The 25518-nt window shown below is 53.0% G+C and overlaps 2 protein-coding genes across 2 annotated transcripts; one reads left to right on the top strand and one right to left on the bottom strand.

Annotated features, from left to right (window-relative positions):
- Positions 1-1380, top strand: LOC100902738 (zinc transporter ZIP1-like). The gene is made up of 4 exons (XM_003744319.1): positions 1-255; positions 359-499; positions 637-844; positions 965-1380. The coding sequence occupies exons 1-4, from the start codon at positions 1-3 to the stop codon at positions 1378-1380; spliced, it is 1020 nt and encodes a 339-aa protein (XP_003744367.1).
- Positions 1381-1873: 493 nt separating this feature from the next.
- On the bottom strand, positions 1874-11837 carry LOC100902597 (uncharacterized). Its single transcript, XM_003744318.1, has 2 exons — positions 11028-11837; positions 1874-2011 (listed from the first exon to the last, which is right to left on the bottom strand). The coding sequence occupies exons 1-2, from the start codon at positions 11835-11837 to the stop codon at positions 1874-1876; spliced, it is 948 nt and encodes a 315-aa protein (XP_003744366.1).
- Positions 11838-25518: the final 13681 nt, after the last annotated feature.

Raw genomic sequence — 25518 nt, 5'->3', positions numbered from 1 at the left:
ATGCTTTTTGCATCGATTCCGGCTCTGCTCTCCAAGCGGTCGGAGAACCAGCGCAGTGGCGTCCGACACGTACTGTCGGGACTCTCATGCCTGGGTGGCGGAGTTTTCTTAGCGACGTGTTTCCTACATCTGATACCAGAAGCCATCGAGAACATGGACGACGCCATTGCGAGCAGCAGTATCAAGACGAACGGGTTCCCGCTGGCCTACGCCCTCATCATTGTGGGTTTCTTGTTGGTCTTGATCAGTGAGCAGGTGAGTTCTATCGTGAAATGTCTACGACTCATTCCAACCCTATCTTTTGCGGTTTCGCGAGGTATGGTCGCTCTTCGGATTAAGAAGTTTCATCTCTCTCCAGATCATCCAGAAGTTCAACAAAGGCGGCCTCTCGTTGGGCCACTCGCATGGACCGTCACGGGATAACAAGAGTGGAGCACCGGTCCCCGACTACGGAGCGATCCGGAGGAACGCCGCTTTGGGCTTGGGGTTCCCGGACGAGGTTCGTGATTTTGAGTCGTCTAGCCTTCTTGCCCGATAAATTCTTGGGTCTACAATCATCTGAGGACCCATTCCGTCATGAAGTCGCGGACGGATCATCGAACGTTAGAGATAACCGTTCTGTTTTTCCATGAGAAGAATGGTGATGCGGAGCGCTCGGCGGGAACTTCGCTCGAAGACTCCGACGACGAGGACCGGATGACGACAGTTTCGATGCACGGTGACCCTGGCAGCCACAAACCTTTCCGAGCCATTGTTCTGGTATTCGCTCTCTCATTGCACAGTTTCTTCGAGGGGCTCGCCATCGGTTTGCAACCGAGCACCGCGGACATCTTACAACTCTTGGGTGAGAACTCTGCAGCAATTAGACTAGAAAAAATCATTATTAGACAATCAGGCATAGTCAGACAACCGCCCGCTCCCCTAGGACTCCCTCCTAATCTCGGAATCTTTGACTCGGTTACAGGTGCCATCGTCGTTCACAAGAGCGTCATTTCTGTGACCCTGGGAACCAATTTGGTGTCAACAACCACCCTGAAATCATGTGGGCTCTTCTCCGCCATTGCGGTCTTCTCTGGAATGGCTCCTGCTGGAATCCTGGCGACGCTTCTACTCAATGGTGCCCCTCCGCTCGTCAGTGGAGTACTGCAGTGCATAGCTGGCGGCACTTTCGTGTACATTACGTTCTTTGAGATTTTGCCCCATGAGCTGAACTCCGAGAGCACTGAGGGCTCGCGGCTGTTCAAGACAATGATGCTCCTGACCGGTATTGGCCTCATTGTCGCGCTCATGATCGCTTTCCCTGAAGACCCTGACCAAGTCCCCAGTCCGAACAATGTCTCGATGACGGTGCCCTACGTATTCTCCGCTGCTCAAGGTTGAGAGCCAACATCCTGGAGACCTCTTCCATTCGATGCGTCATTCTTGTTCTGACTTCTTTCCACTCAGGCGCCGAATTTCTCACTCTGCGCTCCTCCCGATGAAGTTTGGATTCTCACCTGTCGTTCAAATGATGAAGAAGATTGAGTCCGTTAGACTGGACGGAGTCGAAAGCCGCCCTTGCTGATCGCTACGATATATATAAGGGGGAAGATTACGTTTTAAGAAGCTGCTGTACTCAGTGAAGCTTCGAGCGCGAGAGGTCGATCGCGAGAGGTCGATCGCCTAACAGCTTGATGCGGGAAATCTGTGTTACCGTAGCATACTTAGCTTGGCTACTTAGCATCCGAGCTTGGCTGTACATAAAGGTAGAATAAAATTATTGACTACTCTACGCAGAGTTATTTCATTTATCGCGTCCGCCGTGCTCGTGTATCTGGCGATTGTGTGAACCGAACTTCACGAAAACCGCTCAATAAGAGCGGGCTCGCTCGATTCATGGAGCTAGTTTGTTCCTTACTGCCAGGATCAGACCTCCGTGGGGTTGATCCTGTTCGATGTTCCGACCGGCTTGGTCAAGCCGAGAATGTCTCATCTCCATAGCTGGCCTCAAACGGATGATGAAGCCGAGAATCTGTGCGCAGGAAGGCGATCCCAATGAGATATTCGAGATCTCGAGTCGGTCGCACCGGATTCGGAAAAGTGCTGCTCTGACGCTAGGAGTCCGCAGCTCCGAATCTGGGTTTGAGCGATGATCGATCAAGTATCTGAATTGCGAATCAAAGACTGATTGAGAGAATCATGAGTCTTTTTCAGATCTCTCCATTCTGAAAAGCTGTGTTTACCTCATCGATATTGACACTGCGCCCTGACACCATGGAGACTGCTTTGACACGACCCCCCTTGCAAAGGTCAAGTCCTCAAAATTCCTAATCTCAGGTGTCTTGCTGCCTTTCACCTTCAATTCACAATTCGCAGCTTCGCATCAATCCTCAGCTTTAGGGTCTGCAGACAGTCATGGGGTTCACACGTCGATCGTGGCGGAGACCTTCCCCTGTCTGTCTGCGATCTGTCTCTGGATTCCACGACCACATGGATTTTTGTGTCATGTAGCCGTAACCAGCATCTTTGATAAATGCTGATCTGCGTTGCATCAGCAAAAGAAATACGAGGAATGCACCGAGACCGCTACCGCTCATGATTTCGGTTGAAACCTGATCGCCTGGCGATGTGGCTTCAACTATCGGCAACAACACCGAATGTCATAAGCGTGGTCGAATCGTTCTCAGAACCCACACATACCTGTGCTTTGGAAAGATACCGTTTTCTGATGTCCTAGGATATCGTTCGACTCCGAGAGCTGCGGAATGACACTGATTTCTAGGCTCTGAGTTCGACTCTGTCGAGGCTGCTGAGTAATACGATCATTGCTCTTCGAATCGATCGGAGGCGAATTTTCTACTGACAAGTTTCCGAGACTTTTTGTGGGAATCCCACGAGCCTTTGCAATTCGGATCGTTCTCCGAAGTGTGGATGAAGGAAACAGCGACTTCAAGGTCCGGAATTCCACCCCCTCGACGGAAGCAGAGGGCACAACTCATTCGAATCCTCGCTCGCGACATTTTTGATCCATCCGTCGCTTCTTCCATCCTCTTAATAGTGCTAGGGACGTTTTCTGCGGTGTTCATAGGATGCCGAATCGGAGAAACCCGGAGTCTCTTGCGAACACGGACAAGTGGGCCAAAACCAACTGGGCCAACACCAACTGGGCCAAAAACCTACTGGGCCAATGGACCAACTGGGCCAAAACCAACTGGGCCAAAAACCGGATGGCTGAGAGAATCTCAAACTCAGTAAGATAAGATGCTGCTTGAAGAGACTACATCCCACCTGAAATTTCGCGTTTAAGCAGAGCCTCGTACTGTAAGCGATGCTTTACGGGAATCGTATTGAGGGAGACGCTCCTCCTGAGATTTTGGAGTCGTTAATACGCAGGAATCGAGTACAAACAACTTCAGTTATCTTTGGATTCTATCTATGTAGATTGAAGAGCCGCAGCTGTTTGATTGATTTGGGCGTTAAGTAACTTGATTCTTCCGTGCCTCTTCGCGGTTCCCCGTGCAACCATGTCGGGTCGGTGACGTGTTTAAGAAGCAACCCCTCAAGTAAGCCGTGCCTGAGTGGAGTATCGTTGGAGAAGAGCAGACACGACATTCTTCCGATCGAGGTCCTAATGTTGCCTCAAAATTCTCCTATTTTACCCATGTTGGGGCACTCGGGAATCATCCCTGGGCAAACCGATTTTTTGCCCAGTTGGTTTTGGCCCAGTTTGTTCGTTGGCCCACTTAGTTTTGGCCCATTTGGATTTTGGCCCAGCTGGTTTTGGCCCAGTTGTCCTGCACCGGAGTCTCTTGCCTCTTCTTCTGAGCAGGGGAGGATCTCCTCGGGGAAGCAATAGCTCATGAGCTTGATGGGGGCGCCACGTAGAGGAATCTGTGCCTGCCTAGAGGGGTGGATACGATCCGACTGAGCTCCTCGACTCATACCGGAGGCCTGATTCGAAGATCAAACAACTCCTGGGTAGTTACCTTTCGAATCATCATGAAGGCACTACCGTCCTTCTCCAACGTACCTTTCTCTGAATTCGCAATGGAGGATACCGTTTTTTTTACGGAGGAAGAGTCCGTGGAGCGGATCCATGCATGGAGAGCTGAGATTCCGTACGGGTAGCCCACTGTGACATCAAGAGATCGCTGCGCGCTCCTTTGCATTTGTTCAATCGTAGCTTGACGGAAGCGCAACGCTAGCGATGTGAAAGGGGCCGAAGCTGATACCGCTCACCGTATGGGGGGAGCATCCCAATCTTTGAATCGTCAAGCCGAGTGAGTTCCTTTGAGCATCATTTGATAAGACTCCTTCGTGGGTATGAACTCAATCAGGAGTCAAACGGATCATGGATCTCCTGTCTGATCAATCACGGTTCGACATCCGGCTGCGACTCCAGGATGCGAAATCATTGAGGAATACGCTCGCACCGGGAAGCGGAGTGAGCGCGACTCACAGAAGGCCAGCCTTCTCGATGAAGAGCGACCCTCCCGAGCACGACTCCCCGAGCGGCTCCTGGTCAGCTGTGCGCAGGCGCCACATGGATACCTTGTCATGAGGAACCGGGCCTCTCCGTCGGCTTCATACATCGGCATTCGGCATTTCGGGATCTCTGACTTCCTGGAAACATCCAGTCAGCTATTCTACAGCGGCATGATAGTATGTACGGGGGAGCACACGTTAGAGGAGCGAAACTCGTCACTGCTCGGGTCGGGGAAATGGGCGAAGGCGACCATAACCATCCAGGAGCTCCGCGCTTCAGTGCATCCAATCGGGGGCCAGCGTTCATTCGGAGGGATTGAGAGCTGGGAAATGTAATGTCGGAAGCATCGATCTATGGAGAGCGTCGATCAACGGAGAGCGTCGGCCTCCGATTTCAGAGAGTCGAACATTTCGTAGGTGCATCGCCGTGATCTCTTGCCCTATATCTTGTCTGTGCGGTAAGACACGTCCTATGGTCTTGATAATCCGTACGACCCGCCTTTTGAAGCTTCCCGGTGTGCTGAATCAGCGGATAACCATCACGGGTTGAGGTCATGACTCTTCCGCTTGAGATAATCCGATATTTATCGAAGCCCTTGATATAGAATCTCGGGGAGTCAAGGAGTTCTTCGTCAGACGTCCAGGGTGCACTGTTCCTCTACTTCTCTCTCCTTGGAAGGAACGTGTAAACACAACCTACAGCACGACCCCGTACCGTAATGATGACTGCTATGAGACAACGTGTGAGAGTTGAGAGAAAAGATGGGGCAGCTAGCAGAAAAGTATCCACCCACTATCGGCACAGCAAGATGTGCATGTGCCCCCTACTAGAGAGTGCCTGACCGTGCCGGTCGGTTAGACGTCCGAAACACGGCTCTGTGGCGTGATCTAACATCGACTACGGCCACTATCTGTCTAGATGGTTTTTATCGTCATGCGGCTCGTTTCATTAGCGGAGTACTCCGCGCATGTTTCGCCTCGCAAGACCTCAGCGGACGGCGAGGCTGAAAGAACTCTCCGCCGCCCTCCTCAGTATTCTAACCTAATCCTTAGTGCGGAGAAACTCACATAATTCGAGAATACATCCCAAAGTCGGGCCGCGTGATAACTCGAAGCATGGGGCCCCTCATGGTGATTCTGTATCTGAAGATGAGGCTCTATCCTGAGTGATGCGGAACGTGCGAATTCAATGACTCTCATTTTCTGTCATCGACGAGTCACTGTGGTCGGTATAAGATTTAGAAAGCACCGAGAACCCTCACCGCCCATGCGAAGGAAGAGACATCGAGCTAATTTGCATGATTGCATTACCCTCTTTATTTCATACCTCTCACAATTCCTTGACAACAGTAAATATCATGATCGATTTCTTACCATCGTCGTCTCCAACATAAAACCCGTTCCGAGGGTCGACCTCATAGTGACTCTCGGATCGGATCAGTACCATCTACAATACTCCGAGGTACCAGCCGAGAGTTCTCTCGTGAAACTCTCGTTTTGCAAAGTTGTTCTGCGTCTCTTCATGGTATCATTCCACTCAGATCGAGCTTTCTCCCCAGAAACGATCTGTGACACTATGTCCATGGGAATCTACTTTTCCTTCATCCTCAGAATCGATCTCTCTCTTTCAGCTACGATTTCCGATCCGGAAGCCTGGGAGGCTCATGGAGATGATGGAATCGACCGAGTTCCTCTCCGTCGTCCGTGGAAGCTCTCACTCACGATATTCAAAAATGCTGACATTGGAATGGCTTACAAGGAATGCGCAACGAGTTCGGACGCGGACGTCTCGTTCGATCATCCTCTGACCGACGGTGTGTATCTCCCCGCCCCGCTCCCAACATGAGAGAGACGCTCCTGATACGACTTTATCGAAGTGTGAATGCCTCCGTGCAGCGTAATTTGAATGATAACTTCAGCTACAGCTCATCTCTCGTCTCTAGTCGAGAGGATCCTAGGACCTTGCGGTCTCCTCCACTCTTCGTTTCAGTCAGTATTCAGAGAATACTCGAAGACCGCTCACCAGGGCTTCCCGGATAGATCGGTAAGTTAGACTCTGTTCATTATCTAGAATTGGGACAGGAGGAAATAGAAATAGAGCTCAAATGCCAAGTGAACGAACAACCACAAGGTAATCTTGAGATAACAATGGAATCGATATGGACGAGACACCATCGATTGTACGAGCGACTGCTCATTTCGCGACCGTTAGAATTCGCGATCGAGAGGATTGAGCGTTTTCGCTGCTCTCTCCCGCTTCGCTTCCGCTTCGGATTACCCCCAGTACAACGGCGGATCCATGGAACGAGACGTTTGGCCGATCCCTCCTCCACAGGTAGTCCCTAGCCCGTAGTCCCATGCCGAAGGAGTATTCGGGATTCGATCCGCCCCTTCCCTATTGATGAGCCGACTGTGCTCGTTCTCTCCGGGAAATTCCCGGCTCCGCCGCTGCCCCGGATTCGGAATCTAGATACTCGATGAGAAAGGGACAGAAACTTCGAGCTCCAGGAGACTGATTCTGGTCACCGTCCATGTGGATTCTACAAGATGTTTGCCTCGTTTTTTGTCGGTCGTGGTTCGCGCTCGGGCCAGAAGACGCTTCGGTGAGCTGAGGTGCTTACGGGCAATGACGGAACAGCAGCGATGGTATGATTCCCCGTATTGGAGAACCGCTAGTCCAGCTGCATAGCAAAGAACTACCTGACGGATCTCCACGAAGCGCTCCGACGAGGAAGATCGTGGAACAGTCTTCAGCTTTAGCATCGCGATCGCCTCCGCGGCGTCTCAGCGAATGCAGGAGCCTACTCCCCCGATCCCTCGACCCCGGTGCGATCCGTCAAAGTGAAGACCGAGACCCCGTCGACGGGGTGGATTCCTGCTCATGAAGAGTTCTGATGCTGAAGATTGGACGTCAAAGGTGTGCGTTTCCTCAGAAAAACGAAACACTGATAACGGTCAGAAGGACTGCGGAACGATGACGGGGAGAATCGAGAGAGAACTTTCCGTGTGAAGCCACGTCGAGTCTGTCTACAAGCACTCTTGATGAGGAGGAGCATATTCATTATGTACGAGCGACTCCGATGAATTGGTTGTTCCGACGGCTCGCCTGCTGTCGCTCTGAGGGTTGCGAGCAACCTTCGCTCGTGGTGGTCAGCGAGCGAGATCGTGCTCTCGAGCAGTAATGGCCTGGGTGTTCCCGCATGCTGGATCTTTGTTCCTCTCATTCGATTCGCTCCAGCCATGTAGGCCGCCAGAAAGACGAACGAACTTCTTCCGTTTGACACTAACCGGTCCCTTATCCTTCCCGAGAAATTGAAACTCTTTTGGTGAAATTGTCGCCAATTGTTCCGAGCAAAAGTCGCAGACATGCGATCACAGCCACAGATGGATTGCTTTCAGATTGCACATTGCAGAATTGCAGATGGATTGGAAGAACGCCTCAATTCGAAGCTGGGGATACAGCGCTCGAACAGACTACAGTCCGAAGGAGGAGAACGGAAACATAGCCGACGCCATCGCGTTTTTCCTCTGCAGCGCGGACAAACAGACGACAGGCCCACAACGAGGCAAACGCACCGCCCACTTGCTTCACAAAAAGTCAATCGACCTTAGATGGCTCATTCGGCTCGTCTGACCCGCGGGAGGGTTCCGCACACTCGCACTATCACCGAGGGCTAGCCGGCGGTGTGGACATCTCGAGCAGATTTGCACCGACAACATCGAGATTTCCTCGTTCGAGGGGACTCCTGGCTCGGATCCGGCGGCCGAACTTCCTGCGGGATCGCTATCGATACCAGGGCGGATGTTTCCGTCGGGGAACCTTTAGTTTGCCGGTCTCTCCGCACAAATTCCGGAGTGGTTCCCTCGAGCCATGAACGACCGGAGTCCAGTCCCCGAGGGTCTGGCCGCAGGCCCAAATGGTCTCTCGTGGCGGGAACGCGAGAGGCGAGGAGCAAAACTCTCCTCAATAATTATTGTGGGCAGGGGAACTGTCGCACAGGTCCCTCTGAAAAGCCCCGGGATGAGACGAGGTGCGGAACCAGTCAATCTCGGGAACAGGGTTCCTGAGCTGATGCCTTCGGTATGACCGCTTCATGCGTTTCCAGGCGAGGAAAATTCGGATGAGTCTGGGGTCGCTGAGAAGTCAGCCGGGACACGAACAGATAAATAGAAATCGTTCGTCTGACAAGAGTATTTCGACAACAGCTCTCCCGTCTCGATCGATCTCTCGCTATCTCCTTCGTCGAACCGAAAATGCTCGCGGCACCACTTATGTCAGTCCGTTCGCCCGGCGGCAACGTGGAAAGGGAGTTGATGGGAATGAAGCGCAACAGAGGTGAGGGCTCCCAAGACCCGCGGTACCATGCATAGGTTGACGGCACTTCCGGCAGGAGAGCGAACCACTCAAAAACGGCGCCGTCGATACGGTGCGTGATGCCATAAATGCTCGAAGTGTACCATTGAGGAGCGGATCTCCGCGTTTTCGAATGAACTGAGAAGCTCCTGGAACCTCAGAAACCCTGCAGGAACTCGGTGCGCCACGTTACAGTACTCGATGCTGGGCTATTCCGTCATTTGCGAATCGAATGCCCGGCGCGTACCACGTCGACCCGTATTGTGACGGCGACTTGATCGATGGCCGACGCGGTGAAAAATACATTCTACTCTGTAAGCATGGTTTTCGTTCCTTCTGTTTTGTTTGGATTTCTATTATTTTCTCCATACTTTGATTCACCAGAGCGTGTCCGTCTCTCTAGTAGTTCTCATATAATCGACTTTAAAACTTTCTCTCGCTTAGATCTCCCCTACCTGATCATCATCGGCGTTCTCAACACGCTGTCGCTGCCTCCGTCCTCCGCGCGGGGAGACGTCGCCCTTGCGTTGCACGCCGCACGTGATGCCTCTCTCAAATATCATCTGTTTACACTTTCTTCTACACGACTCAATACCATATTTTCCGAAAATGATTTCTCTCCCCAGTCAGTCAGTCAGTCAGTTGGTCGGCCGATCGGTCTGTCGGTCGGTCGGTCTGATCCCATTGAATCACGGCTTCTATCCGACGGATACGCTTGAAACTTTTCACCCTTAGTTCTCTCTCACTTGTGATGAAGATAATCCTGCCGACAATCTAATAGAACACGTGTTCATGTACAAGTTGAATTATATTCAGGAATTAGAGAGTGGGCCTCTAGACGAGCTATATGGTGGGCGGGCGATGAATCCAGATTCCCCGTAGAAGCTTCGACATCAGTTCGTTCGGAGACTGGCGTGACGTATGGTCCTTGGGGGTGGGGTATGCTGATCGTCCGATCAGAACTCTCTCGGGAAACTATCATACATAAACGCTCCGAACAACGTGTCCAGTGTCCGGGTTCCACACCCAATGTTCCCAGAACTCGAAACACGATTCACGAATCGAAATTAAATATCGTGATCTGAACACCGGATCTACAATCCAAGGGATGCTAAGCGAGAGATTGAACCAGAGGTCTCAGTGAGGCATATGAGGTAAGAGCAGATGAATAGCCATATCCGCCTCGCGGGGGCTCCGTGTGAGTATCTACGCATTACCTGAGATAACGCTATGCGTGACCGATGTTCGCGGTGCGGCTCGACTTGGCGAGTCACCTCTCGCAAACTACGGGGGTCTCGATTTCCTCCTTCGCCCGCCAATCATGCGCTCATTGTCCCGCCTGCTCTCGCCCGTTCGAATTTCTTCCTTATACTATGGTCTTGACCCCTGACGAATTCATGCTTCGATAATGCTCGATTCGAGCGTGCTCGGCGAGGATAATATGATTCTAAATCACGCTTCTCTGTTTGTTTTTTGTCGGCAGTCTCTTGCGTAATCAATCCATTCACTGGTCGATGCAGATTTGGGTATGGTGAGAGGTCATTCCGTACCGACAGCCTTTCTGAGTCATGAGGACCACCGCTGACATCTACCTAAATGCAGTTCCCTCCACTTGAATATATTTCCCTTAGGTAACTTGTCGGTTTCCTCCTTGGATTCCTTTCTCTGCGTCGTCCTGGAACACCACCAGTTCCTCTGTCTGCTGATCGGGCACCGAAGAGGAAATAACGAGTAAGATTGGTGGACCAGCGAGACGACGCCCATCTACTCGAGGATATCACAATAGGTGTCATTGCTTTCGACGACAGCTTCGATCATGGGTTCCATCCCGCGACATTCCAACATAACGCGGGATCAAAAGTCGGCCGGCTGGCCGGCCGACCGGCTAGTTACAGTGTCCACCCTCGACGCTTACGGGTGATCGATTGCTTGTCATGTTGGTTGCTTGCTTGCTTGCCTGCTCGCTTGATTGATTGACTACCATCTTTTCTAAGTAAGTAAATTCGTGTGTCCGATCCGCTTGCTCGGTCGCTCCTCAACCTCGCTCGTCGGCCTGCTCTGGACGAAGATCACTGAACTGCTCGACGCGTGCCACGGGCGGCTGTTGCTGCAGCTGCTGCTGGTGGTGGTGGTGATGATGATGATGATGTTGATCTTGTTGTTGTTGTTGTTGTTGTTGTTGTTGTGCCCTTTGTCGGTGCGGCTGAACCTGCTGACTTTGCTGATCGTCGCCGTCGTCCTCGCTCGCGACCTCTTCGGGAGGTTTCTCCGAGTTCGTAGCAAGCGTAGAGTTGTCGGTTAGTTGCGTCCGCTTCGGATCCTGTCTCTTGCGCTTGTGGTCCGGCACGACGATCTCGGTGGGAATCATTTCCTCGCCGTAGGGCGGGGGCGGTTCCTCTTGATCGAACGTTGTGGCTAGCACGGTGTGGTACGGCGGAGGCAGATCGTCCTGAACTCCCCGACTACAACAATTATTCGGCGTAACGATGTGATCGAGGTGCACGAAGGTGCCGTTCGAACGCACCACGTACAGCAGTGCTTCCTCTGAATCCGGCAGACAGACTCGAGGCACAACGTCGGGTATAAGGCCTCCTTCGGGCGATGTCGTCGGTGATAGGCGATGCGTGTCGAAAAGTCGACGTGGTTGCGGAGGGTACTGAGAGTAGTCCTCGAATATCGTCAGCATGTCCCCTGAATTGTCGGGACAGAAGGCTGGTTGCGTGGGCGATGGCTGACATGGAAAACAGCCTGAGGGCCGCTGCGACATTAAGGCACTGTTCCGGAAGGTGATGATGCCGAGCATGTCCGCCCACTGTGATCGAGCTAGTAACCGTTTGAAGGCGAAGCCGAGTCGGGTGAGGATGAGCGACACTAACGTCGATGTGAAGATCATAAATCCAATGATGGCCATGATGTCGATCACGGCGTACCGGAAGTAGAACCTTTGAAGTACGACGGCCGTAACCCCCACCGACAGGCTTAGCAGCATGCCTGCCGCCGCAACCCAGTACCAATTCATTTCTATCTAGCCGACTTCGCTTGTCCGAAACCGTCCGTCCGTCTGCGTGATCGGTCGGTCGGTCGGTCTATCGCTTGATCGCGCGATCGTAAAGCCTCCGATCTCAGTTTTCGAGAGATGGGCGCTCCTTTTCCCTCAGCGTGAATGCTTCTTTCCGGCAACAACTGTCTCCGGCATCCTGGAAAAACAACATTTGATCCGGTTAGCTGAAGATTTTCTGGAGCCAGATCTATCTGGAAGGCGGCCAAGCGAAGAGAAAGTCGATGAGGTGCTTGTCGAAAAAAAAAGAGAAGCCTCCGTCTGGCTGAGGTCATTAGACCCGGACAGAATGATGGAATCACCGAATGGAGGGGAGGGAACCTGGGCGGGCTGTCACAAAAATTTACGGATACTTCAACCTCCGTGGAGGATGTCGATTCTGAAAGAGCTCGTCCAAGTCCATAATCGGTATTTCTAGATCTTTGGAAAGAAGCAAGGGACAAAAGTCACCGCGTATATTCCTCTCACCACCATCATATTCATCTTTCTTCTAATTAATAAACCGAGAGCCTTGGAGCAAAAACAGGCGTCTCGTTCGAACGAGAGCTCTGATGGATCTGGTCTGTTGAGAAAAAGAACGGTCGGCCCTCTTCGTCTTATCCTTTCGCTACTATCGCTGTATGAGGCCACGCCGGGCGGGTTAAATTAATGGAGAATTTTCAGATTCCCTCATCGTACCCGCGGCCAGCACACGTTCGCCGTCGCCTACCCATCGGTCTCAGACCTTGACAGAGAGTCGGTCGATGACAGTAATGGAGCGAATCACAAATCAGGTCCGTCCTGATCCTCAGGGTGATCTTCGGCTGTTCGCGCTGTGGAGCAGACGTCCACCGAGTCTGCGTAGAGCAGGAGGTTGTGCAAGCGGAAGAGTTCGGTCGGCTCCGCAGCGGATAACGACATCGTTGCAACATACGTTCGGGTTTCTGAATCTAAGGAGCGGCACGCGTTAAAAGACGACTTCACTTCAGCGTCGCAATCGGCCGATGCACCCGACTCTGCTTCTCGTTTGACTTCGCGATCGCTCTCCTTCCCCCCGTGAGCCTCACGTTAGTGTTCCGCCCACCCTGCGAATCGGTCGAATGAACTTTGTCGTCGACGGTTCACTCGATTGATGGATGCAAGCCGCGTCGGAATCGCAGACTAGTCCGATCATTCGATTTGACTATTCGGTGGATCCTCCGATCGAGCCTGAATACCGGGAAGTTCTGATCTGGCAGGCCGTGAATCCCTTGTTCCTCACTCTCTGCTCCGCTTCATGCTCGCCAGGGGAACTGCCTCCTCAAGAAAATCCTCTCAGAACATGCCAATGTCGAGAAACTCTCGCTTCCGCGCGGGACGATGAATTTCCCCACGGAACCTCATTGTTCCGTCATCGGAAGTTCCCGCCCCCTCCCCTCAGATACATAAATGATCATCATAACGGATAGACACTCAATCTCTCCCGCCAGATCTGAGAGAAAATTACCTGAGACGCATTAGCGCAGCACCTGGACTGAAACTGAACTATGTAATGCCCAAGTAGAATGTATCAAGCCTCGAGAACAGTGGCGACGACGACGGGTGAAGAGAGGCGGGGAATGGCGGAACTTTGTTAGCGACAATGATGTGGACACTGCACACTCTCTCCTCTCGGATGCTCTCGATTCCCTCTTATTCTGCCGTAATCTGTCGCTCTTGAATGCTTGACCGGCTCCACAGCGGGCGGCCGCCTCTGCGCCTTTTCTGTGCCTCGTTTACGTTGGCGTTTGTGTATATTCACTTCCTACCGAGTCGGACCGGCAATTCGCTCAACTTTCCCCTCCGCTCAATCACGAGGGAGCGCGGAGCGTACTCTTGAGGGTCAGTCCGTCCGAGATTCCAAAATCAGCAGTGACCCGAACATAATGCGATTTCCCTCGTCACGGTGATTCGGCGTTCACTTAATCGGCGGGCTTGTTGCACCAGGAGCCCTTCGACTCTGGCGACAGGTCTCGAGCTCTGTCACCGGGAGCTAGGTACGGGCCAGCGAGATGGACGAACTGAGTAGATCTGTTCACTGGGATCTGTCCGTAGTGCAATCCGAGATATGGGTTGAGCTAAAAAAGTCGTTTTCGAACGCTGTGGCGGCCAATTTTCGATTCCTGTTGAATTTTGGTCGGAATGACTCAGCCGACGGGGTGAACGATTCCGCGGGAAAAATATCCGCGTGCCTCCGATCAGACGACGGGTCAACCGCCTGGTGGAAGGCCGAGCTCAAGAGTCCAGGGAATCTCTCAGGTGTCGAGGAACAAATTATGGGGCGGCTACATATTTCTCTGCGACGCATGCGAATCCGCAGTTCTGACGCTCAGAGTCGCTGTTTCCGCATCGGCGCTCACAGCGTTGCACCCCCCGGGCTGATCTAGATACAGGCGTCCGCATCTCTGAAATTCTGTGGACGAAAGAGGCGAGTGGGTGCCTGATAATCCTCAGCTTATACATGTATTGTGACATGAAAGGAGGGGCCATCACAAAGACAAAGACCCTCCCAGTCCTCCTCTCGATATTGGAAGCCGTTCGCGGCGCCGATGAGAACGCCCCCGTTTTGACAACATCCACGGGCTCAAAGACGGAAAACGGCCCGATACTTCAGCGTTCAAGAGCGGATCCGAGGACTTTATCAGCTCTCCCCGATCACCACAGCCCCGGCGGGAGCAAACGGCATCTCGGATTGTGATGCTCGCCTTGGTCGATCGCATTATGAGCAACTTTGAGACGCTCGCCGAAATCATGACAGGAGGCATGTCGGCCGAAACATCAAAAGGAGTGCCTTGATCTCCTTACGAAAACCAATTACGGAAACAAGCGCGGCACGGTGTCGCCGGCCTCTGCCGCGCGCCGCACCGGACCTTCCACGGAAGGACTGGCGTAGCGGACCCAACGGAGAAGAGGAACACAGTCCGCTCACAAGAGCCAGTATCACAGAGATCCCCATGAAACATTCTCATAATCAGCGTCATCCCCGAGCGGTCGACAAACGAGAGGTAGCTGAAGTTTGGAGCGCCTCAGAAGGGCCACGAGCGCTCTATTTAGCGCTCTATTCTTCACTATGTTTTAAGAAGAAGCGGCTCGTCGAGACGATCGTCACGGAGCTTTTCCTTGCGCTACGCCAAAACTGAGTGTCGAGATCGCTTGTGTTTCGCTAGCTCTTCGTCCGACTGGCTTGAGTCCAAGTTCAAGTCGCTCAGGAGACGGCGGGCTCAACCCCCTCCACCCGCTGTCTCCAGGTCATTGTTGAACATCACCTATAATGGAGCTCTCTAACGTAATACATATCCGCTCCTGTACTGTTCGCCGACACTTTCGTCTTCTTCCCAGTCCCCGAATAGCCCCAACTTCGACGGGGTGAGCAAGAGTCGGTTGGCAGACGCGTCTGCCGCTGGACGGTCTGGCGTAAGCGCAACGAGAGCACAGACGGCGAGACAGGCTGGCCATGCATCTTCGATGGAACATTAAATGCTCACGCTCAACCGAATTCCCGCCCTCGTGTCTGACGGGTCTCTTCCGCTCAGGAAGTCTTTCCTGTGAACAGTGACGACTTTGCGTCAATGTCCTTTTTTCGAAGCTCCGATTCCCTGCGCCCCGCCGCTACCGTCGATGCTGCATACAGAATGTATATGTGCGTGGGCGGATATCATTATATTCGCTTTCTCCCCTCATCCGGTCAAAACGTTTCCAGTAAGTACGTAGCTTTTACTCAAGCCCAATGTACATCATGAGTTTATGCAGCGCTTTGCTCGTCATCGCCATCAGCGCTTCTGTGATCAAACAGGATCAGAGTGAAATGATTCGATCTTCATTTGACTCCTCCTTCCGAGCTTTGCTCACGAAAAGGAGAAGCTCTTTGCTCCTCGGACCACCGTCGATGCCCCTCGCTGCCCAACTCGACAAGAGCAATTCGAAGACCTCGTGAAACTCCAGGAGTTGGAACGGACAATCTTCGCGGGGAACTCAGGGGAATCCGTGTGAGAGAGGAGTGGGCCAGACCACTCATTGATAATATAGGTAGCTTGCTTCTGAGTTTCAGGTCCGCTCCTCAGCTCCGAGCTCGATGCTGCTCCAGGAGAGGCCCCGGGCGAAGGAATTAACCTTCGTTGGTCTCAGAGTCAGCTGTATACTACGCTCTAAGAGCGACAGTGGAGGTCAAGCGACTGGAGACAAACAGCTGTACTCATGAATTCGGAGTTCTCTCAGACGTCGGGAACCGTTTAGATGCCGTCCAAGCTCGAATGCGTTCCCTCCATGCGGAATCTGCTCACAAGGACAGGTGGCTCGAGCCGCATGCGTCTCGCCATCGAGCCTTGGGTTCACCCTGATACTTTTGGTGTTCGGCTGCATCGATGCTCCCGAGCTCAAGAAGGGCGGACTTTCTCTCGGCGCTTCCGAGAGAGCCACGAGAAGAATCTCCAGATGCCTCTGGATGCGAGCTCGGAAACTTCCGAGGCATCATCTCGCAGAGGTACAATGCCAGCAAAGCGGAACTCTATTCAGAACAGCACTAGGTCGCAAGCGAGCGGTCAGATACCGAAGAAAAAAAAAATACAGAAAGAAAGCGAGCTATTCCTTCCGCTCAAAGGGGAAACAGCTTTTTAATCCAAATGCTCGCCCTGATCCATCGATTGCCAGCAACTGGTCCGGGAGACTTCAGCCTTCAGCTCAAACGAGCCGTTTGTTTATGAGGGTTGTAATTTGCGATGAAGCCACCCCAGGTCCGCGGGAGAGTGCGGAGGTCGGATTCTCGAGGTCCATTCCGAAAGAGGGAAGACGTGGATCCGGAACTTCGGCGATCGTAATTCGTATCTCCAACTTTACGATTCGAATCAAATGGCAGCGGCACGTCGTGTCAGTCGAATCAGGTGTGAGTGTCGACAGACCGTTACAAGGCGGCCCCGACCAAGCTCAATAGGCATAGGCTCGGGCTAGCCACTGCGGGAAGTCGGCGTTGCATCACGCCATCCGGGGAAGCGGGGGAGGAGGGGGCGGTAGGATGGGAAGACTTCTAATGTGTTCATCGTCCCATCGTTTCTTTCGTACGTCGCGCGCAAGGAATGGCGAACGAGCACTCGAGAGTCGCTCTCCAAACCTCGATATCGTCGATTCTTGAATCTGCACCGTCGATACCTCTGGAATGTACGTCGGAAGTTCACTTCTTCTTCTACGGGCGCACATCGAGAGCGGATTTTCTGGCCCTTTCGGAGAGAGTTGTGAATGAGTCCGAGGAACAGCATAGATTCCAGCCCGCCATTGACTGAGGTGGGTATTCGACCGCGAACTGGCTCTGGCTGCCGCCGTTCTGCTTCGCCGAGACTTCAATGGAATCAACAAACGGCAGACCATTGTGCGAAAGTTCTCTCTACGACCGCACGAATGGCTACGAGAAATCTCGCAGAAGAGTTTTGTGATCCGGATATTCCCTCTGTATGATCGTCAGAGCACCTGTTGAGTGAGCGGCTCCCCACCCACAAGACTTTCGGACAAGGAGTCGAGTGGTAGTATGCACGTTCTGCACAAATCAAAGTCGCGCCACGAGCGAAATTCCGGACCTCCGGATCCAGGGTCGAGCTACTCCGGCCTGAGGTCTTTGTCGATGAGAGGACCAGGGAGCAAGCGATCCCCGCGATGATTCCATGTCTTCAGGAGAGCATCTCGAGGTGAACTTCCGTGACTCTGAATTCATCGAGTGATGCGTGGAGCTTCCATATCTCAGATATGAATGAGACGTATAATCATGTCCCAGATTATCTGGGGCGGGAGGAGTCAGGGATTGGATGATAATTCGCCACGACATGGAGGACTCGTCGACAATAATGGTACTGTGTCCTACACTAAGTGTAGTATAGCATCTGCGCTAAAGGTGAATCCTTTGGGTAGAATCGCAGCGGCGAGTAAACTCTCGCCTGCGTGAGAGGAAGGCCCCCGTGAGAGGGAGACCCGCGTGGAACGCAGATATCGCCCGCTGCGCCGGCAGAATTGAAGGCACGGGACAAGCGTCGTGGTTTCCGAGACTTTTCAGGGCGCTACATACGCCTACGGAGACTCGCAAGCTCGCTGAAGCGCTTCGGAGTTTGGAACCGCTGCTCGGGCGAAATTCCTGACGGCTCCCCAAGGAAAATATGAGACTCGACGGAAAGAACAGGAATAATAATTCCCAATATGGCAGCGAGAACCAATCGAGCAAATTATTGTTAGAGAGCCAGCTGGTCAACAAAAGTCGGCATTCTCCGACATCTAGAAGTTGAGTCTTTGCGTCGGCTTGCTCGCGCGCCTGCCGATGCAGTTGCAGGCTCTGGCACCGAACGGCATGGTCTCACGGTCGAGCTGACCCACTCAGATACGGAGGGAGCCCGTGACGAATGTCTTCGGCGTTCTCCGAGAGAATGGAAGGAGATTCGGGAGGATATTGATAGAGTCCGATGCTCAAACTCCGTCCCGTTCCATTCTTGTCTCTCCTGACCATCCGAGCGATTCTACAACGGCTCGTGCGTCCATGTAGATTTTTTGACGAGGCCAGCAGCGGTCGAGTCTACAAGAAGGAAACTTCGGCCTGCGATCGTCCGAACATTCACGGAAGCGTCCCACGTCTCCACCCTGCTGTCCACCGCCGGTCGATTTACCATAAGTAGCTCAAGTTCCGTGCAGGCTCTCTATATTCGTGATCCCCGCTGAGCGGTTTCACTCGGCGGTCACGGTGGGTGCGTCCGTGCGTCGGGAGGAAGATTGTCCTAGAGCGGGTGCATTTGTCGACCCAGAGCCGTTCTCGGAAAATTGCCCCCGTCCGATCAAATCCACTTGCCCGAATCGCGTTGCATCGCTCCTTCGAGCTGGCCTCAGAAATTTGTTCAGAGCTGGCAAGGCCCACCAGAGCTGGTCCCTTCGTAATAATTCTCCCCCGGCGCTCTGAAGAGCGCAATCTGGGGAACCCTTCTATTCGCCCTTTCCGCGTTGTCGTTATGGTGCTAATGATGTGTGAATATCTATCGGTGCCTCTTCCCAGCCGTGATACGGTCCTCAGCGAAAACGTCGGCCTCTCCGCGTCTAGGCACGCCTGTGCGCACGCGAGTCGGAGTTCCCCATCGAAGGTGGCCCTGGGTCTCTCTTGTCCAGGGAAATCCATGAAGTTTACTTCACGATCTCCAGGGTTGATTCGTGAAGCTCCCGTTCGTTTTGTATGAAAAGTGCCGACGTCATGTGACCATCCTGGTTGGGGCTGAATCTAGATAACGCCCAGCGAGTCGATAACTCAGCTTCCCCAGCGAGGTTTTTGGTCGAAAAACCCTCAGCTTGACAACTTGGTCTGAACGCCTGGGAACGACCCGTGGATATCTATTCACGTTCATTGTTCCCTATTCGTCAAGCAGCTCCGTTGAATCCGCCTTTCTAAATGGGCAAGCGGATATCATGAAGAACTCGCGGTGATCAGGTTGGCCGCTGATTGGTTCGTCCGATTCGAGTCGATGAAATTCGTTTGCTCTCATCTGTGACCTGACCCTCACGATGATTGCGTCACGGGACGTCGTCGTGGTTTCATTTCAATGTACCACTACTCGGTCTGAGTTGTTGAGTTCACTGTCATCAAGTGCCCGGAATGAAGGTCACGCGACGTAGGAATTATTTACGAGTATCAAGGATTGATTACTCAATGTTCGCAAACGATGAGATTCGTCGACCGCGAGTGGCGCGTGGTAGATCTCTCTACACCCCCGGCGGCTCCGTGATTCGGCCCGGAGTCTGAGCGAGGAGCTGTGTATCGAAGGAATTCCAGACGTTTCGTCGTGAATCTTCGCTCTGGAATACCGTTTTGCCGAGCCGACGGGTATGAGTTATCTATGTACATCGGTACAGCGGCCTCGGAGTCGTCGCGATGTACTCAATCCAACCCGATGTCGCGTTCGCTGTTTTCAGAATTCGTTTTTCCGAATTTCTGAATTGTGTTCCCTGATCCCTGACGTCCGACGCCCGACCGTCATTCGCCGAATTATAGCAATTATAATTATAGGGACTAATCAAAGGAAGCGCGCTGTTCGCAGTCGGAGGTAATCTCCACAGTATTGAGCTCGAGATGCACGACTCGCGTTATCGATACGAGGAGCCTAGCTCCTCAGCTGCTGCGTCTGGAGGAGGCGAGCACACGACGAGCAGGGGGAGGGTTCGTCGGACATCTGAAAAAGAGCGGCATGCGAGGGAAAAACGGGCGAGGGGGCAGCCCCCCCCCCTTGATGGGTTCGAGCAGAAGTTCCATTCGTCTATTCGGATTGCGACAATCGGGATTCGGTCTACAAGTCAGTTCCTGAGTGAATCGGCTCGTCGAGTCCGTGGCGGTCCATCACCCGCTCGCTCAGGCAGTCGATTCACAGCCAGCCGGCCGGCCAATCAGTCTTCGTGATAGAAGAGTAGGTCAAGAAATCGCGGGAAATTCGGTGTATTAGCATCGTATTGGTCTTCTCGGTGGAGCACCGGGCTAGAAAGAATTTGTGACAAAATATCGGCTCGTCCGATCCTAGTCGAACATTGTAGCACCCGGCTGGTCGGGGGAACAACAAAGGCGAACAAGTTCGAGCCCGCGGAATGATCTCTCTCCGACGAACAGCCGCGAGGAGCATCCCCGCCGATATTCGATGCTCGATTCCGGCAATATCACTCGCAAATATGGAGACCGCGCCCGACGTCCGTGGTTTTCGGGACTCGCGATAAGCGAAGATTGTCGAGCAACTCGTATCGCTGAAACGGACGCATTCGGGATTGACGCCGTCGCCGTTTAATCACCGGAATATCCCGAGGTGAAAAAAGAAGCCGCGCTGTTCGCTTCAACTGCACTTCGAATATAGATGCAGTTAATCCAAAAGCTTAGTATTAAGTCTCGGCGAAGTCAGATCGACAATCTGATAATCCGCTCGATCAGACCAATCGTTGGCCTTGACATGTTTAGACGACGTGACCCTCTGGAGCCACACATGGGAGCCTACGAAGAGATTTCTACGCCGCACTCTGGGAAGGAATAAGCGTTGGGACAAAGCGCCGTAATTCTTCCGGGGAAGTCTTGCCCGGTACCGTATCGAGAGCTCCCGTCTCTCCATTATCTAGTCGTGACGAATGAGGCTCACACGTCGGATTCCGATTGTCTCAGTTCTAGAAGGAACGTCGAGTATTCTGTCGTTCACTGGAATTCCGTATGAATATGATCGTCTGATATATGTACATAGGTTGGAGGCGCCTATTCCTGGAGCTGAGCGAAGCAGTACGGGAGTTCCAGGTGTCACGTCGTGTGGCTCAGAGTCGCGGATTGAGTCTATCCGTTCTCCCATGACCTCTCTCCCATCAATTCTCAGCTCATAAAAGGATCGATCTGACTCCACCGACGCTGACTCAGCACACGCTCCTGCAAGTCATGATGTGCGAGGAAGTTAGGAGCAGCAATGATTTCGGACCGGAGTAGAACCTCAACCGAGAAAATTCGGTTGGCGAAAGGATGTCTCTCTCCGTGGGAGTCATACGGAAGGTTGACGCTTATGTATCTTCCACCATTCCCGCGCATTGAACTCTGATGTATGAATGGACAAACTCCAAGATTTGATCACTGAAGCTACCCGAAGATCGATTTAATTTCCATGAGACTGCTCTCATACTGGCAACCATCCGTAGAGGGTCTTCTAACCCTTGCGAGATCCGATGGCTGCGGCTTGATTCGACGACTGCGAAGAATCGTCTCCGTCAACACTGGACCGCATCACGACCCAAGCTATAGCTTTGGGAGCGAAAACGTTCGGGGAATCGTAGTCTCCTGTTGCCTTCCCCCCTTCTTTCTGGATATTCGCTCGCGGACCCAGGCTCGAACCCCGGTATCTCTGGCAAGTTTCATGTATTCTCTGTCTGTCTGCGACATAGGTGAAAATGGAAATAATTATTATATTTCGGAACTGATTCTTGCGGGACAATGTAAAATGGCTGGTATAGAGGACTGCGGATTCAATGACGCGCGGTCATATCTTCAGGCGAGCGGCAGTCACCCGATTCTCTTCGCGAGAAAGAGACCTCTCGTCCCTGCAGATTCCCGTGCCCCGAGTCTCCCTCGACAGCGTTGTCGCTCGTTTGCTCCATCGTAAGCTCACGGTGGAAAGAGCTTGATCGCGAAACAATTGCAAGATCGCAAGTCGAGTGAAGTTTCGGAGTTCGAGTTTCGTTTCCGTCGTTGGCATCCCGTTCGTTGTCAACGACGACGCGCGATGCCGCCGACATCGATCATACGCATTCTATTCGGGATACTAGGGACGAAAGGAGCTGACTCTCTAGAGCACTTTCCCTCGTCTCGATTCTTTCCGATCAGTCGCATGCTTCCTTTGCACATCGTAAAGACCCTGAGAAGGCTTCCTGCGTCCCGGAATTACCGACTCACTATAGCGAACAGCAGAAAGGTCTGTCAGTGAGTGGATGTCGGTGGCCGTCGAGACGTCTGCGTAGCTTGTAGAGTTTACTTTTCGTATTTTCGAGTTCCGTTGTCCCGTCTGTCGGAAAATGTAGACAATGTAAATTTGATGTTGAAACAACAAACGGGGCAAAGTTCCAGAGGAGAACAAGCCGACTCGGTACCTTGTCGTACATTCCTCTCCCGAGAGTAGCGGATGAGATTTCTCAATGAACGAATCGTGGGAGCGAGAAGTCTCTGTTCTCGGGGATCGGCGAGAGCCGCCACCCTCTCCTCCTCTGCTTGCCAAACTCACTTCTGACAGTAAATTGCGCAATGCTCCATCCGACGCGAATTTGAGCAGAAGTCTTTGTGAGCGGAAGAACAAGAAGCGCAGAAAAAACACTCCAGATAATTTGTGTGGGTGCTCGACAAGCACTCGGGGCGAGCCGACGCATGGACGAACGGACCAGCGAGCGAGCGAGCGAACGAATGAACGATCCGGAAGAGAAACGACTATCAGATACTGCAAGTCTCATGAGACATGATTTTTTTTGCAGCATCGGACCTCCCTCTAATTGGCGAAGGCGTACACGCCGCTCACGGAGCGCCAGTCGAGCGGACGTCTCGTCTCACGCCCTCAGCGGTCGAGGATCTCTCTCGGAAATCCCCTGCCCGACGCGAGAGCCCCGTGCGATCTTGGTGTTTATTTCCTCACATTTCGTCGACACTCCGGGCCCTGTCACATTCCGCGTATTACTCGTATTCGCATCAATCACAGGGAGGGGGCGGGCTTGCGGCAAGCGCGGGTTTCCTCCGGATCGTGAAAATGTCTCCCCGTAATCCGCGTTCTCGTGGAGTAGGGATAGCGGCAGTTTCACGCCTGTTGGGACAGAGGAAAAACCTCCGAAGATGCCCAGGTTTATAGATACGTTGGTGAGGCTTTCGGAGCCGAACAGGAAGCGCTCGTGCGATATCGCGAGTATGGGGACCCAGGGTGAGAGCGAAGAATTCCCTTGACAATCTCACTCAGGTTGCTCGCCGATATTCCGTGCCGGAGCGATTCATTTTGAGCCCCGGTCGCTCGCCCGTTCATTTCGTCGCGCCCCCCCCCTCACCGAGGCGTTACGCTTTCGTGTCGTATGTAACAACGAGCTGAATTACCTTGTTCTACTCCGAAGCTCTGGACAGTTCCTCCGAACAAGTGGTTCGCTCTTCCTGAACGTTGGTGTCTTGGCGTGACGAAAATTCCGGATGGATGGGAGCCTTTCCCCGTTCCTTTCTTCATCGTTGATCGCGAGACTCGGTCGTGTGAGCCTCCGTATCAGTGTGGAATAACAAGGGAGAAGGAATGGCGTGGGGAGAGACGGAAAACTCTCCACATTCAACGTATGCATCCGGTCAGCGACGTTCCCCAAGCGGAGTTCGCGGAACATCAGTTCGGTCGTGTTCTGTATGTCCGTCTGTCTGTCGTTCGGACGTCGTCGGTCGATCGCTTGGTCGGCCGCTCGCGAACGTTGTGGACAGATAGGTGTGGAAATGACGGAGGAAGGGAAAAGAGACGTCCGTGACGCGCCGCGGTAGTTCTGTCTCCTCCAGCTGTCTCCTTATCTTCTCTTGACTCCATTCGAGAGGCGGAAATCGTCACCCGGAAAAAGGGGGGAGGATGCTCGAACCCGAATGCGCCCGCCTGTTTTATTCCTCTATTGAAAAACCGTCCCTCCCCAACGGGACAAGGCTCCGCATGAGTCACCCTGGGTGTTATGAATCAGCGCGAATACGGAAAGCACATTTCCCAAACCGACGGAAGAGCTTGACGCTGTGATGAGATCTCAAGGAATTACTCGAACGGCAGCAAATAGATTTCACGTCGAAGTTGGGGACCCGGATCTCACTCGTTCCGGGTTCCGACGCTCTGGGCATCGGGTTGACGACAACAATCGACCCCGACTTCGAAGACCGGGACAGCGATCCCGAGCCTCGCCTTGAATCATTCATTGATCCTGCGGAGAAGAACGCTTTCCTTCGGAAGAGTTCCATTTGCGAAAGAGCTTTCAGTGGTTTCGATGTCGCACCGATTGATCTCGAAGCACTAGAAGCACCTTTGTGTGCGTTTGGGTGTGTGTGAGCGAGTGTATGTTCGCGAGTTCGGTGTGAACAGGCGACCCACGACCCTATTCGATACAGGTGACGCACAACTGAGCAGGACCTGTCGGTCCGTGGAACCTCTGAGACAAGTCAGGATCGATGATAGTCCTTATTCCTCAAGTGGCAAGTTGACTTCTTGAATACAGCGGTCGTTGATGGTGATTGTCAGACGAACTTAAACTTACCGTGTCCGCATTGTTCGCTCCGGTCGTCAGCAATGTCGTATTGAGTTTATGGCCTGATTAGTGGCCAGTGTCCTCATGGCTTCACGCACTCCATTCACTTAAGCGGCATAGGACATCGACACAGCGATCTGGCTGCAGCCATTTTTTCATAGTGAGTAACTGTTGTGAGTCGGCCTCCCGAGGGGAAAGGCTCTCGCTCCTAGGAAAGGGAAAAATCTGACCTTGGGTACTTTCTCGCGGACTCGCGAGGGCGCGCCTCCATCGACCCACGTTCATGGCACCGATCGACAAACAGAGCTACGCACGACCCGCCCCCCTCGAGCGTCAGATCGCGCCGCCGGGCAGCGTCTTCGAAATTCTACGAATTCCCTCGATACGATTTGCCTTGCTCAGCGCATCGTTACGATGGATTCACGCGAAGCGCAATTCCCGTCGCTCTTCGTCGGAGCCGCCCTCTCGATCCTTTTCTGCGACTACTCCTGCTTCCGGGAATCTACGACGAGTTCATTCAAGAATCGAGACTCGATAGCGCGGAGCGAGACCTGAACACGCTGCCGCCAATGAATCGCATCGAAGCGAACTTGCAATATATAGTCCTGCGAGGCTGTCCCGATCGGGCAATATTTGATCCGCAGAATGAGCCAAGCCTGCAGGATGCCAAAGCAGGATATGAACGTGTCCTTGTCCTGTTGTTTCCGGTAATACTGACCGAGCGCTCCCGAGACTGCGGGACTCTACGTGAATGAAGCTCCCGACGAAGAGCTTGTCCAGGCTCGACATCTGTTCCCCGGGCGGAAATCGGTGAATTTACTCAGAGAATAGCTTCCAGTACTTGTAGGCGGTACTTTCGAAAGTGGCGGTGATGCCGTTACCCCGGAGCCGGACGGGAAAA

The sequence above is a fragment of the Galendromus occidentalis genome, unplaced genomic scaffold (assembly GCF_000255335.2).
Source record: "Galendromus occidentalis unplaced genomic scaffold, Mocc_1.1 scf7180000077464, whole genome shotgun sequence".
NCBI lineage: Eukaryota > Metazoa > Arthropoda > Arachnida > Mesostigmata > Phytoseiidae > Galendromus > Galendromus occidentalis.
The sequence above is the reverse complement of the archived record's forward strand: the minus strand, read 5'-3'. Positions and strand labels throughout refer to the sequence as shown.